Genomic DNA, 16,103 nt, shown 5'->3' with positions numbered 1-16,103 from the left:
GACATTTTCGCGTGGACACCAGCTGACATGACTGGTGTACCCCGAAGTAAGGCAGAGCATAAGCTCAAATGCGATCCGGCTGTTACGCCGATCGTACAAAAGCGCAGAGTAATGGGGCCAGAACAAACTAACGCGTGTAGAACCCAAGTCAAGGAACTCCTTGACGCAGGCATCGTACGCGTTAGTAGATATCAAACTTGGGTTGCAAATCCCGTTATGGTACCGAAGAATAACAAACAATGGCGCATGTGCATAGATTTCAAAGACTTGAACAAAGCATGCCCCAAAGATTGTTATCCGTTACCCGAAATTGATCTTAAGGTGGACTCGTTGGCACCGTTCCGACTTAAATGCTTCCTGGACGCGTATAAGGGGTACCATCAAATCCACATGGCCGTTGATGATCAGGACAAAACCGCTTTTCGGACGCCCGATGGCACATTTTGTTACCAAATGATGCCATTCGGACTTAAGAATGCCGGGTCCACATACCAACGCCTGATGGACAACCAGTTTCATGCCCAAATTGGGAGGAACTTGGAAGTCTACATGGATGACTTGGTCATCAAAAGCCCTGACCCAGAAGCGATGTTGAAAGATATCGAAGAGACTTTCAACACGCTCAGGAAGATAAACATGAAGCTCAACCCGAGCAAGTGTGCCTTTGGAATGGAAGAAGGGAAGTTCTTGGGGGTCATCGTCACTAAAGATGGCTTCAGAGCGAACCCTGAAAAGGTCGAAGCCATTATCAAAATGGAATCACCTACTACCATCAAACAGGCTCAGACACTGAATGGACGACTAGTGGCACTTAATCGCTTTTTGGCAAACCACGCGGATAAGTCGTTTCCCTTCGTGTCAACGTTGAGAAACTGTTTAAAGAAAACGCACTTCCGCTGGACACCAGAAGCGGAAGCAGCTTTTCAGGAGATTCGGTCACGCTTGATCGAACTCCCAACCCTCACAGCACCAAAAGCGGGAGAGGAGTTAATCCTATACCTTTCCGCAACAGATAGAGCAACCGGGGCAGTCCTGCTAGTAGAGCGAAAAGGCATCCAGATGCCAATCTTTTATGTCAGCCGTATCCTAACAGACGTAGAAACCTGGTACTCTACCCTCGAAAAATTAGTCTTAGCACTTATACACGCTTCACGCAGGTTAAGACGATATTTCCAGGGTCACCCAATCACCATTCTCTCCAACTTCAAACTTGCAAACGTTCTAGGCAAACCCGAGTTATCGGGACGCCTAGCCAAATGGGCAATTGAGTTGGGGGAATACGCGATAAAGTATAAGCCAAGACCAGCCATAAAAGGCCAGGTTCTGGCCGACTTTATTGCAGAAGTGCCTGCATCGCGGGAAAAAGAGTGCCAGGAAGAGGCTCAACCCTCTCCAGCACAAGACATCAATGATGTCTGGCGACTCTACACTGATGGAGCAGCCAGTAACGAGGGTTCAGGCGCAGGGCTGAAACTAACCAACCCAGCAGGCCAAGAATACACTTACGCTATTCGACTGGATTTCCCAAGTACGAATAACGAAGCCGAGTATGAGGCATTCTTGGCTGGGCTGAGAATTGCGTGTAAGATGGGAGTGAAAAACTTGGAAGCCCACGTGGATTCCATGTTAGTAGCCAATCAAATCAACGGGACGTACACGGCCGTGAACGACACAATGGCCCTGTACCTCGCACAAGCAAAATCCCTTATGCGCGATTTCAACGACTGCAAAGTCATACACGTCAAGCGAAGTGAAAACAAATCTGCGGATGCGTTAAGCAAGCTTGCATCATTAGCCTTCACCCACTTAGGAAAGGATATCCGCATTGAACTCCTCGAGGCACCTTCGGTCCCGCACAAGGAAATTTGTGTCATCCAAACCGGCACGGAAACGTGGATGACACCAATAATAAAATACCTTGCGGCAGGTACACTACCAGAGTCAAAAACACAGGCAAGAAAACTACGCTGTAAAGCACTGAATTATCAACTCATCGATGACATCCTTTACAGACGTAACTTTCTTGGCCCACTCTTAAGATGCGTGGACAACCAAGATGCTGACTACCTCCTAAGGGAAGTACACGAAGGCATCTGTGGAGTACACGCAGGTCCCCGCGCTGTTGTAGCTAAGCTAAACAACGCAGGATACTTTTGGCCGGGGATGCATACGGATGCGCTGGCATACATCAGAAAATGCAGGTCTTGCCAGCTTTACGCACCCAACACGCACCGCCCGAAGAATGAACTTGTTCCAGTCACTTCTTCATGGCCATTTCAGAAGTGGGCCATCGATGTGACAGGCCCATTTCCTACAGCAGCAGGAAATGTTCAGTTCCTAGTGGTAGCCATCGACTACTTCACCAAGTGGATAGAAGCAAAACCCTTAGCCCAAACAACCGCAAAACATATCAAAAAATTTATTTGGGAATTTATTATTTGTCGTTTTGGACTTCCACAGAATTTGGTGAGCGATAACGGTACCAACTTTGCTGACAAGAAGCTACAACAGTGGCTGAAAGAACTTCAAATCACCCACACCTTTACCTCAGTGGCACACCCGCAAGGTAATGGTGAGGTGGAAAGAGCAAATAAGAGCATCGTCGAAGGCATCAAGAAAAGACTCTCGGAACACAGATCCGGCTGGGTGGACGAGCTTCCGCACGTCCTTTGGGCAAACAGAACGCTGAAGAAGGCCAGTACGGGAGAAACCCCGTTCAGCCTCACTTATGGCACTGAAGCCATGGTCCCGGTCGAAATTGGTTTACCCTCACCAAGGGTCTTGATTCAGCCAGAAGACAATGATGCGGAAAGACGGTTGGACCTTATGCTAACCGAGGAACGCAGAGACTTAGCCGCAGTGCGTGAAGAGAACTACAAGCGACAAATGCAAAAGTACTATAACACGCGGGTAAAACTCTGCCACTTCAAAGTAGGAGACTACATACTGCGTAACAACGAGGCTTCGAACCAAGAACGCCCAGGAAAGCTGGCCCCGGTCTGGGAAGGGCCATACATTATCAAAGAAGTCCTGGGAAAGGGCGCATACATGCTCGAAAGGCTCGATGGCACTCCCATCCCAAGAACATGGAATGGAGCTCAATTACGCAAATGTTATATGTAGATCAATTCCAAACTTGTAAAGAAAAGGCCTAGAGCCACTTCTAATGGAAATGATTCTCCTTTCACAATGTGTTAATAGCCTTACCTTTATACTTATGAACTTCCCTGTAAGGCCCCGTTACCGGTAACCCTACTTTCGTGTTGGATTTACTCATAAACACAGTTCTAAATATCAGAGTTAATTAAAAACTTTACGCGGAATATAAAACTTTCATAAAACATTACAATATTTCATAACTTGTCTCAAAACATCCTTTGTCTTTCACATTAAAACATTAAAATTAAAACATCATAAGTCTTCAGATGCCAGACTCTTGTTCAGTGCCATGTGTCTCCTCAAGCGAGCTGCCTCATCCTACTCACCTGCGTGCATACTAAAAGTCAGCTACGCTGAGTGAGTTCTAGATAATCACTTAGTCATACCATTCACATAACAATATATTCTTTCATTCATACATTCATACTTTCATACTTCCTTACTTTCTTACTTTCATACTTTCTTTACATTCATAATCATACGTTTTAAAGAGCCTTTCGCCCTATAACCTCACAGATATTATAAGGGTCTGGTCCCTAACATCACAGATATTATAAGGGTCTGGTCCCTAACATCACAGATATTATAAGGGTCTGGTCCCTAACATCACAGATATTATTAGGGTCTGGTCCCTAACATCACAGATATTATTAGGGTCTGGTCCCTAACATCACAGATATTATTAGGGTCTGGTCCCTTGTTTTCGAATATTAGTAGGGTTCGATTCCCTCTTCGTTACCATACAACCATACATCATACCTCGAGTATTATTAGGGCTCGGTACCCTTTTCGTAACCATACAACCATACAACCGTCATTTCCTTCTTTTATTAACTTTATTACGTTCATACAAATAAACATACATATCATACTTGCCATATTTATAACGTTACAACCTGACAGTACGTGCAATATCCGAAGATCGTTCACGTACCATCAAGCAATCGTTCATACATATCATACTTACCATATTTATAACGTTACAACCTGACAGTACGTGCAATATCCGAAGATCGTTCACGTACCATCAAGCAATCATTCATACATATCATACTTACCATATTTATAACGTTACAACCTGACAGTACGTGCAATATCCGAAGATCGTTCACGTACCATCAAGCAATCGTTCATACATATCATACTTACCATACTTATAACGTTACAACCTGACAGTATGTGCAATATCCGAAGATCGTTCACGTACCATCAAGCAATCATTCATACATATCACATATATCACATATGGCATACACTTATCACTTAGGATAAATGTATTAACAACACATCAAGTATGCACACAGCCCCGAAAACATAACAAGGAATGGGGCTAGAAACTCACCTGGATCCTGTTACGCTCGCCGTTGATCGTAATTCCTTTCTTTAACTGGGCTCGGCTAACTGTATAATATTTACACATATCAATTAACTACTACTACTCGTTTTGTATTTCTATCTATATATGACCCACAACGAACGGGGGTCCGGGGGCAGCGCCCCTGGCAGCGGGGTTCTAGGGGCGGCAGCCCCTAGCGGGGTCCAAGGGGCAGAGCCCCTGGCTGGGGTTAAGCTGCCAGGTCAGCTTGGAAAAATTTTATTTTCGATAACTGCCTTAACACATTTTCCATTAGGTTTTTAATTTATTTTCTAAGCGAACTTCACTTTAGGCGAAGTTAAACCGTAGGCGAACTTGGCTTCAGGCGAAGTTAAACCTTAGGCGAACTTGGCTTTTAGGCGAAGTTAAACCTCAGGCGAACTTGGCTTTTAGGCGAAGTTAAACCTCAGGCGAACTTGGCTTTTAGGCGAAGTTAAACCTCAGGCGAACTTGGCTTTTAGGCGAAGTTAAACCTCAGGCGAAGTTACCATTTCAGCGAAGTTGCCATCAGGCGAACTTGGCTTCAGGCGAACTTATCACCAGGCGAACTTGGCTTGCAGGCGAAGTTCATCAGGCGAACTTAGCTTGCAGGCGAAGTTCATCGCTTGAAGGCGAAGTTGCCCAGATGAAGGCGAAGTTGTCGCGCTGCAGATCTGTTTGCCCATAACTCCTTCGTTTCTTAGCCAAATAACTCGATTTTGGTACCCACGGAATCGTATGATCGGCGCCTACAAATCCCAACCATCAAATCGGCCTAAAATCGACGTTTTAGGGGTCCGATTTGGGCAGTTGTGTTTCGGGTCCGATTAACCCGTCAAATCCTAACCATTTTCAGTAATATTAGCTTTGCGGGATTAGTTCTTACCTTTCCAACTCAGATCTACCAGCAAAATCTCGGGTCTCGACTTCGGATCTCGGTCGGTTAAGTGTGTGTTTTTGAGTGTGTAAAAGAGAAAGATGGAAATAAAATGATATCTTGGGCTTGGGATGGGTATTTATAAGCCCACGGACCCAAGGCCCATTCTCATTTAACCCATCTTACGTAATCTAAGCCCATGACCCGTTCCTTACTCGACATTAAATAACTAAAACGTGAAATCACTAAACATAACTTTCTTTTATTTAACATTATAAATTCTAGGATGTTACATTCCCACACTAATGTGCCGGTATTCACCGCATAAATAGGGGAAGAAGTAAGTCGTTACGTGTGGAAGGCGGCAAAACCCGCATAAACACACGGTAAAAATTTCAAGTTTTAAGGAAAACCTACACGCAGGTCAGATGTAAGTAAAGTTTAGCCATCCTTGTAAGTGCAAGTGACGGTCTTACCCGCACAATCATGAACAAGGAAGCAAAACTCCAACCTATCATCTACCACGTTCAAAGGTTAACTTATTCTGAACACTTAGAAAATTTCAAAGGAAAAGATGAGGAAAACTTCCACGCAGGTCGGATATAAGTAAAGTTAAGCCATCCTACTAAGTGTAAGTGACGGTCATACCCGCACAATCATGAAAGAGGAAGCGAAACAAACTTATAATTTGCCACGTTAAAAAGTTAACTTATCTAAGTACTAAAGAGATTACTAAGTTAGATCAAAACAAGAGTAAAATAAACAAGGCAAAGAACTAACACAACCTTTATTCCATCAAATTTAAATATTACAAAGAGCTATACAAAAGCAAAAATCTACGCTAATGGTGGAAAGGGATCTTCAGAATCAAGCTTCAGGACCACTTCCACTTGGACCCGCTCCATCAGTAGAGCGTGGTGGTTCAAGGAAGGCTTTAAGAATAGCTAGCCCATCATCAGCAGCAGCGACTTCGTTCACCTTCCCCACCACCGGATGCGGGAAGGCGGCATACTGGTTCACTGCTTGGTCGTAAATAGCTTTAGTATCCACATCATACAAAGGGAAGTTGGAAGGCGGGATGCCTTTCTCAACGAACCCTAGACCAAGCAGGAAGCCGGCCTTTTCCCCATCCTCATGAGAAGCGTTGAGGGCTGCGCTCATAGCATCGTCATAAGACGTCTCTGAGAAGACCCGATGCACAACCTACAAAGAAAAAATACAAGTATCAGAACCTTTTTTATTTACAAAGAAAAGCGTGAAGACATGAAGCTAAACATACCTGAGACAACGCTTCTCGAGGAAGCCATTCCTTGGCAACCAGAGCTTCTTGGAGGGCTGCTTGAGCTTCGTTACGGGCGCGTTCGGCTTCACTCTTGTTGAGGTTGGCAAGCAACACATCTTTAGCCGCAGCCTCTTCGACGCCCTTTAGCTTACGCTCGGTATGGTCAAGCACCCCCCTCTGGTCCAGGATTTCTTGAAGCTTCTTAGCGTCCTCCATCGCCAAGGCATCATGAGCCTGCTGGAGAGCCTCTAATTTGGCTTTAAGCTCTTCATTCTCCAGGCGTAGAGGCTCAGCAACAGCTTCAGCCTTGGTGGCCCTTTCAGTCGCGTTCCTAGCAGTCTCCTTGGCCAGCCGAAGCTGTTCATTAACAGCTTGGGCAGCCTTGGAGCGAGCCTCAAGACGGGCCTGAACCTCAACTTCAAGGGCCTTGAATGCCTTCTCCTTCTCCGCCGCCGCGGCGGAAAGCCTCCTATTCTCCTCCCGGACAGCCCGCGCCTGAGCTACTTCCTGAAGGCGAGCTGCTTTTAACTTGTCGTTTTCACGACAAAAGCAGCTCGACGCGCGGCTGCATCCGGGCCAGGAGAACCCGAAGCTCATTGCTTAGCCTACCCTCTTGGTAGCTAGCCATGGCTTCCCCCAACGCACCACTGGGAGCAGCGTGACGAGCCCACTCCACGCACTCCACAGGTGTGCGAAGGATTGTTCCTCGGCGAATGTTCCATCGTGGAACATACACTTCATTGGAATCCGACACTGCAAAAAACAAAGAGCAGTTAGGAAAAGATGATTGAAAAAATTTAAAATAGGCCAAAAGAACCCTACGCACCTGTAGGGTCAATAACAGGCCGATAGCCGCCGAACCCATCACCTGAACCCAAGGGAAATCCATCCAAGAGGTCAGGCAGATTGGAAGGTGGCAGAGTTTGGCGATACGCCCCATGCATACCTGAAGGATCGGCCGTCGTTGCCGATGACGGAGGAGGCATGGTAGCGGCCGCCGCGGTCGCCGCTGCGGAATCCGCAACAATAGTAACCGCCGGCTCGGTGAAAGATGCTGTAAAAATAGCACTCACAGCCGGCGGTGACGTCATCACAGCTGGAACAGTCGGCTCAAAGGAGTGAGCAACTGAACCAGCGGAAGCAGGCGCAGGCGCCTGGGTCGTCGCCTCAGGTAGGCTGACCAAGCCTACCGTCATTGGCGGAGAGGTACTCCTCTGCGCTCCACCCTGGAATGCGTCAACATCCACGCCTGCGTAAAGAAGATAAGTGTTAATGATATTAGGCTATGAAGTTAAAGAAAGGAAGTTAGTACTTACGGGTTTTCTTGAGCCTAAAGGTACGGAGAGGCGGGGACGAACCCGATGGAGCCGGCCTCTTTGCGCCGATCACCGTCGTCTTCTTGGGCTCTCCGGAGGTGACAGTCGCAACCTCCGGAGCGGTGGTCTTATCACCACCGGGATTCCCCGCCACCTCTTCGCTCTCGGTCTCCGAATCAGACCGAGGCACCGGATCGGCAGTGGAGGCCACCTTCCCCTTCCCCTTCCCGCCGGCAGCCTTCTTCTTCCGCACCAACGGAGGACCATCTGCGGATTCCTCATCATAACATACGATTAGAGGAATTCCAGCAGAGGTTTCAACATTGAGGGGTCGAGGGTTGAATAGCGCCTTACCTGGCCGCCTGGCGCTCAGGATCTCATGGCCTAGCGGGTAGACCTCCACGAACCGATCCGCCGTTTGTTCTAGGATGGGCAACTCGTTCTCATCTAGAGCGCGAGTACCCATCCGTGCGGGACCGTCAGCCTCCCGCGGGTTCAGGAGCGACTGCAAGTCGTTCCCCTCTGAAATAAACAGGAAAAAAGTTAGAAGAAATTCAGAATCAACAAAAAGAAACAAAGCATACCGTAAGGAACAGAGTTCGAACCGTATTCGAGGACGATCGGAATCTTTCGCGCATCCGCCTCCTTCCACACCCGGCTCATCCCCAGCATCACCATCCCGGACTCCGCAAACCGGTAAACCGGAGATTGGACTCGGGATATCTTTGAAAACCATTCCGCCTCCTCGTAGTTGGAGGCGTGAAGGCTGGGAAGTGCTTGCCCGTTCTTGAATTTCATGGCAAGGGGGATGGCGCGAGCGGATATGTAGAAGAACTCCCGCTTCCACGAGCGAAGACTGCGCTCGGTTGCGCAGATCTTTAAACCCTTAATCCGGGTTATCAATGTATACCACCCCTGGATGCACCTCCAAGTGTAGAAGGTCATCAGGCGGTCAACATAGGGCTCAATACCCAGAATCCGGCACACCCACTCGAAGTGCCGGATCTTGGCAATCGCCATCAGGTGCACCTCGGTCAGGTGCACACCGTGCCTCTCCAGGACACGGTAAACAAACTTTGTCAATGGGAACCTAAGATTCCCATAAACAAAGAATGCAGCATATACCCCGATCTTGCCTCTGGGGGCATCGTACACTGTCTGATGGGGTTCAGGAAACTCAGGCTCGAGAGACTCGAGCATGAACTTCCTGACGATGTACTGGTACAGATCGACAGGCAAAGCACACTGGCACTCGCCAGCAGTACTCTTGTCGTCGGCTGTAGACTCGAGATCACGAGACGACATCTTGCAGATGAAAGAAAACGATTTCGAGAAAAGGCTCGACTGAAAAGTTGAGTATTCACCGGAAATCGTTCGGAAGATGAAGAGAAAAGTGAAAGTGTGAATTACAAAGAACCCTCTCCCCCTAATTCAACACAAAGTTGAATTTTTAATTCAATATTATTGAATTGCAAAGACTTCAATGGTCTTGACATGTGGAAATCTCTAAGAGTTTCTTATACACTATTCCAACCAGCTGAGTTAGGCCAAGGTTCTAGCCGCACCAGCTAATAACACGTTAAAATAGTAAAGCCAGATATGCAAGCGTGCCATTAAAATGTCACATTATGCACGTCACCCTCCTCCCATGCATGTGCCAGATCCCAAGCATAGGCGCGTCGGGTGATGATTTATTTCTCCACAATACACTATTTAAGTTTCACCACACAGACTTAAAGATTCGATCTCTCATTCATTTAAATTTTATTATTAAATAACAGTTATATTAATGACAAACATAATTAGTATTTCATAATTTCCAACAAAAATTTGATTCTAGTTTACACATCTAGGTTGAAATCAGTTTTTAATCAATTTAATGCACTTGTGTTTTAATGAGTTTGGGTTTGGTGACTAGAGAAGGTGGTTCGAAAAGGTAGGGACCGGTCACATTTAAGGGGCAGGATGAATATCAATTGGTTGGTCTCTCTTGTGTGTCGAGTTTCTTGCCTATCTTTTCTCTCCGTCGGAAAGTAGCCACATATCAGTTGGTCATCGACCCATTGTGTGGCGAAGTTTTTTCTATACGTCGCAAGTAGCTCCATTATGTGACGACGTTTTTTTCTCACATTTGTGTTCTCGTCATGTCCCAAGAACGCATTGTAGAAATATATTATCTGTAACTAGTCATATGCTCGTACGATGTAGCGGGAAATAACACTTAAAAGGTTGTTAGCGAGCCAACCCTAGATCGAGTCGAACATCATACCGAGCCGACTCAGCTAAGCTCGAAATTTAAAATAAAATTTTAAACTCGAGTTCGCCTTGATTATTTTGATATTTATATGATTTGAGTACTTTTAATCATATTTTTGTAAAATATTTTTGTAAAACATATCAAAAAAAATAATGTTTATATAAACAAGAGGGGTCAAAGTTGTAAGTAATCCTTAAAATAACAAAATTTAAGTAAAGTTAAGGTACTATACTTGTAATTAATTTTTAATTATAAAACTAACTTGTACATTCATGCATTATCTTTTTAAAAAAAATTTATATTGACATGTCAGTAAAAATAAGCTCGTTAGATAGGTATGTTCATATTTAGTTTTAATAATATTTTTGTAAATGAAATAACAAGAAAACCAAAAAGAATAAAATTAGAGTAAAAATTGGGTAAAAATAATGGATGAAAGTTGTAATTATTTCTTAAATTAACAGAATTTGACAAAAGTTAAGATACCAAACTTGTAATTATATTTGTTGAAAAGTGAACGTGTGTAGATTGTGTTTAAAAGACCACTTTGCCCTTTATTACACTTGTATTTTGTATTTTATGCATTATAAATTGTAAAACTCTTAAAATAAACGTCTTAATTTACCCTACTCATGTATTATATATAGTATAGATAGTGTTTTCTTGGAATGTTTTTTCATTATTATTTAAAAATCTTGTGGTTCGTTTGTTGCCATATCTTGTAATTCATTTATTGCAATAATGTTTGGTTGTTACACTCATTAGTCATATCTCTTGGGTGGTTGGCACCACACATACAAGATCATTTGTTATGGTTAATTACTTAATGGTTGAAATGAAAAATGATGTTACATCACCATTAAATAAGTAGTAAAGCATTAACTAATCAATCAAAAAACGAGTGTTATTGATATGTGCTAGTTACAAACGAGTGTTATTGATATGTGCTAGTTAACAGGTGATATAGACACGGTCAGCTCCTTGGAAAATCCATCCCAACGGTACAATTTCAAGCTTGGTGGGCGCCATTGCTTTGGCGAGAAGGGTGGGTGACGCCGGGTAGCCATTTGTTTGTAACGGTAGTTGGTGTCCATCTTGCTTGTGTGATAGGTGGTTGGCGCCCATGTTGAGACCACAACACTCGGTCCAAGAGTGGTCATAAACACGACCATCAAGTTCATCCCACCCTCTATCAACATATCCTTGATTAATACAACCAAGAAAAGCAACTTACAACTTACAAGCATCGATTGATTTGACTAAGCTTAATTAACTCCAAAAGTGCTTGTTTATTTATGGCTTTTTCAAAAGTAATTTTTAAGAAAAGTGCTTGAATTAGCTTTTGTGGTTGGAAAAAACAAAATGTACGTAGGTAAAATAACCAAAAAGGGCATTGTTATATATTTACTAGTTTTACATATAATGAAATGGTAGGTATATTTGTAATTTGGCATTTCAAAAGCAAAAGACAAAACAAAAGGCTTGGATTTCTTACTTCTAAAAATCATTTTTTAACACACAACAAAAAACAAACCTAAAAGCGCTTTTATGATACCCAAACTCCAAACATGATTATTTTTTTATTTGCTTTTTTAAAAGAAAATAACCAAATAAACAACTTTAAAAAAGCTCAGCCAAACATACCCTGATCTACCAACAAACATCAATTAATTAATGACGCGTCCACATAACACATAGCCTAATATTGGTAATTACAAGAATCATAAAGATGAAAGCCCAAACGTGGAACCCTAACATCTTTATAATTTGGTTTTACTTAGCTTCTACAACTTCATCTTGGAGTTTTAAGCGATGATTTTCGACAGGAGTGATCTCTATTCGCACTTCAATTTCACCGGTTTCAGCATTTTCTAATCGTATGAACATATCTTGTGTGATCACATCCTTGTTCCATATTATGTGGCTTTCTTCAATAAAGTTGTTGTGTTCGTCGGGTTGAACCTTCGCAAGTATAGTACCAGCCTCGAGGTCTTGATAGTCGTTGCGCATTTCCATTTGCTCAATGTATGGACTTAAATTTAGATGTGCTACACCCATGTTATCATCTTCACTAAGTGTGTCTTTATCATGCACAGTCTAAAACATAATATGTGTGTTAATTTCATAAATAAGTATAGACATTGTAAAACAATTTGTACATGTAACATGATAGCATTCAAAAATAAATTTTGATCCAACCAAATCGACTTAAGGATTTTTTTTTAGTAGAAGTATTTACATTCAAATTTTATTTGCATAATATTTATAATTATCAATTATTAGAAGGAAATAAAATCTTTTTTAACCCTTTAAAGTAAGCATTCATTAAATGTTCTAATTCTATAATTATTTATAAATGTATTTTTATATTAAGTGGGACAAATAATTTAACAATCATGAACCTTGTTTATTAGGATATTGGTTTTTAATACTCCTAACATACCCTCATTGGTAGATAACACTCCCAACTTTCGATTTGTCACCCACCACTCCCAACTTTCACCCTATTTTCCTGTACCACTCCCCGTCTAAATGAACACTAACCTCGTTAATGTTTTGGACTAAAAATGTCATTCAAATTAGTTGAGGGGGTAAAACAGATTTTTTATTTTTAACACACAACCTCCATTTCCGGTGACCTCGTTTTTCCGGCGACCTCTTTTTTTTCCGGCGAATTTGAGTTTTCCGACTATCTCGTCTTTCAGAAAATGGAGATGGTTCAGAGGTGTAAAAAGGTGATGGAGATCATGAAGATTGTGCACCGGTGGAGATATGATAAAGATGGTGCTCGCCGGAAACCTGCAACTCGATTTTCCGGCAAGCAGGCGATCCCGAAAGGTGGCTGGGTGAGACACTGGTGGTGGCGGGGGGGTTGCGGTTTTGGGACGGTGGGCGGTGAAATGATGGATATAGTGTTCGCCGGAAACCTGCAACTCGCCAGAAAACTCAAATTCATATGTGAAGTTCGGTGAAATGATGGATATGGTGTTCTGAAAGAAGAGATAGCCAGAAAACTCAAATTCTCCGAAAAAAATGAGGTCGCTGAAAAAACGAGGTCACCGGAAATGGAGGTTGTGTGTTAAAATTAAAATTTCTGTTTTACCCCCTCAACTAATTTGAAGGACATTTTTAGTCGAAAACATTAACGAGGTTAGTGTTCATTTAGACGGGGAGTGGTACAGGAAAATACGGTGAAAGTTGGGAGTGGTGGGTGACAAATCAAAAGTTGGAAGTGTTATCTACCAATGAGGGAAAGTTAGAAGTATTAAAAACCGATATTCCTTTTATTATTTAGTGAATTTCTTTATTCACTGTTAAATAATCACTTCACTTAATTTTATAAAAAATAAATTTAAACATTTGTAAAAAAAAATTTTATATAGAAGTGTAACTAGTAAAAAGTGACTTTAGAAGGAAAATTTAACAAAATAAAACTAATACCTAAGAATTTAGTTATTATCAAGTGAAATAAAACTAATACCTATATGGCTATATCCAAAAATCAACTTATAATATAAATATAACGATGTATTAAAACACGTGACTAATTTAATAAGAAAAAGTCGTTATAAAAAATAAATAGGCCATGTGTCACGTATTAAATAGACTACACCTAAATGCCTAATATTTAAAGACGAAAAGGGGAATTACATCCACCTCACAAATAATCCTGAAAATCTTTCAAATAACTAAAATAAATAAAATAAAAGATGCATAAAATTAGATCGAGTTTGACTAAGTGATTCATAAATTTGGATTGATTATTATAGAATCTTTTTCTGTTTTGGTTTAATTTAATTCGTATATTTCTCGCGGTATAGGTAATGGGATTTTCTTTCCTTTAAAAAGTTTTTATGATTTGTTTTACAAATAAAAATGATTTTTCTTCTTTTTCATTTCTTTATAGATCTTCGAACTCTAAAATTAAATTTTCATATTTTGATTTTATAGTGTATAGTTTTATAACTTTCAAAATTGGTCAAAAAAGGATGGTGTTTTTCATGGTCAAAAATATGGATTTCCATTACAACTATTAAAAAAACAAAAAAAAGAAAAATCATCTTTTTTTGCTTTTGATCTCTATCATCAGAGAGTCGTAGCTTAGATTAGTGCCAAGGTTTAAATGAAAAGAACATAGGATTTTGATCCGAACCCCATCTCTTAACCAGTTTTTAATAATCGGTTACTTACAAGCGTGATTGGAGCCTTTGGGTCCTTGATGATCATTGTTAAATCACAATCCCACACTGGATTGCGATTTTCTTTCACCAGTGTTGTTTTTGTTTTCTGCATTCAATCATAAATCTTTGTTTTACTGAATTAGGAAATGAGAATAAATATATTCAAAAAAATTATTAAGCAAATGATTCCAAAGTGAGAGTGATATCCAATAATTTGATTTATGTCAACATTACATTTAAAAGGAGGTAAGAAAATCAAAAGTGAGAAAACATATATTTGACTATTTTTTTCTTTTTTAGGATAAACGTACGGTAAAAGATTAAATAAAAAAACACGTTTTTCTATAAGAAAAATAGAAATAAAAACACGACCTGGTGATCCAAGGTTGCGATTACATAAGGATCACTGGTATCACGAGTCCAATCGCAAATCACAAGATTTGTCCCTTTCTTTACCGTTAGCTTCAAAATTCCAATCACTCCCTCCATTTGATCTCTTAATTTTGTTCTTAAAGATCTTAACAATTTTCATCATAAGTGATAGAAGGTTGGATAATTTAGTTTATTATTTGTTCATAAATGGAAAGACAAGAGGCTGACAAAAATGGTTGATAGATAAATAAGGAGACCTTGTCAAACCCATTCTTCCATCACGTGTGTGGTTGAGACTTGAGACCTATCATTTACTCCAACAGAAATAATATTGAAAGTGTCGCTTGACAATTAACACGTATTTATACCGCTTTTTTATGCCTTTGGTTTCCTTGCGGGTGGGTCTATAAAGCTATTTAGTCGAGTCCAGCGGATTATGCATAGTATTGTACTAATGTTAGGATCTCTAGATCTATGAATGTAATTTTTAAGAGACTAAGTTATAATTTAATTATTTATTTGATTGTTAAAAAATATATGTTAATTTATCAAAGATATTTGAAGCTTTTACAGCCATTTAAATCTTTATCATTCTAATTTCCAAGTCATAACAAAACTTTAAATTGCATATCATGATATTATCAAGACATTTATAAAGTATTTACATAACTTTTATTCATTCAAACAAGTTGTTACAAATTATATATAGGTACCGATATCCTTTTGTTCACCTCGGGCTGTGGCTGCTAAAACTTGATCAAACTGGGCTAAGTATTGACGGGCTTCTTAACTGGTTGAGCTACGAAAGTTTATGGGCTTTTAAATTCTGTTGGGCTGAGAAAATCATTGTTCTCTGGCTTCAGTTAATAATATAATGGATTCATGTTATGCAGTTTATGGGCTTAATTCCTTCGTTGTTTTGTTCATTGTATAGTTGCAAGTTCACGATTGTAAACTAGCGGTTGGAATCGACAAATCGCATGAATAACACAATAGATGGCCAACACTTGTGGCCAGTGGCGAAGCTTGGACTGAGGCACCGGGGGGCCGAGCTCAAAATTATTCAAAATTTCACAAACGAGGGGGGCCGTGCTCAAATTTTCGGTCGAAAAGGGCTAAACTTACACCACGAATAAAAATTTTCGGCCGAAAACGGGTAAATTACACAGCTGCGCAAAAAAACCATTGTTTATAAAACAGTATCCGTTACTGAGCCGCTTGTTTTTACTGCTACACTTATGATGCTGATTGAACTTGTCTAAATAACCTAAAGATGTATTAAATAGTTATATAATAATATAAAAA

At 41.2% G+C, this 16,103-nt stretch overlaps 1 protein-coding gene across 1 annotated transcript; it reads right to left on the bottom strand.

Moving 5' to 3' along the window:
- Nucleotides 1-12,018: 12,018 nt before the first annotated feature.
- On the bottom strand, nucleotides 12,019-14,915 carry LOC143570706 (protein C2-DOMAIN ABA-RELATED 1-like). Its single transcript, XM_077056290.1, has 3 exons — nucleotides 14,799-14,915; nucleotides 14,437-14,532; nucleotides 12,019-12,342 (listed from the first exon to the last, which is right to left on the bottom strand). The coding sequence occupies exons 1-3, from the start codon at nucleotides 14,913-14,915 to the stop codon at nucleotides 12,019-12,021; spliced, it is 537 nt and encodes a 178-aa protein (XP_076912405.1).
- Nucleotides 14,916-16,103: the final 1,188 nt, after the last annotated feature.

This window comes from Bidens hawaiensis, unplaced genomic scaffold (assembly GCF_021521415.1).
Source record: "Bidens hawaiensis isolate Kalapana, Puna unplaced genomic scaffold, B.hawaiensis_p1.1 tig00025021_1, whole genome shotgun sequence".
Classification (NCBI taxonomy): domain Eukaryota; kingdom Viridiplantae; phylum Streptophyta; class Magnoliopsida; order Asterales; family Asteraceae; genus Bidens; species Bidens hawaiensis.
Note: the sequence above shows the minus strand (reverse complement) of the source record. Positions and strands in the feature narration are given on the sequence as shown.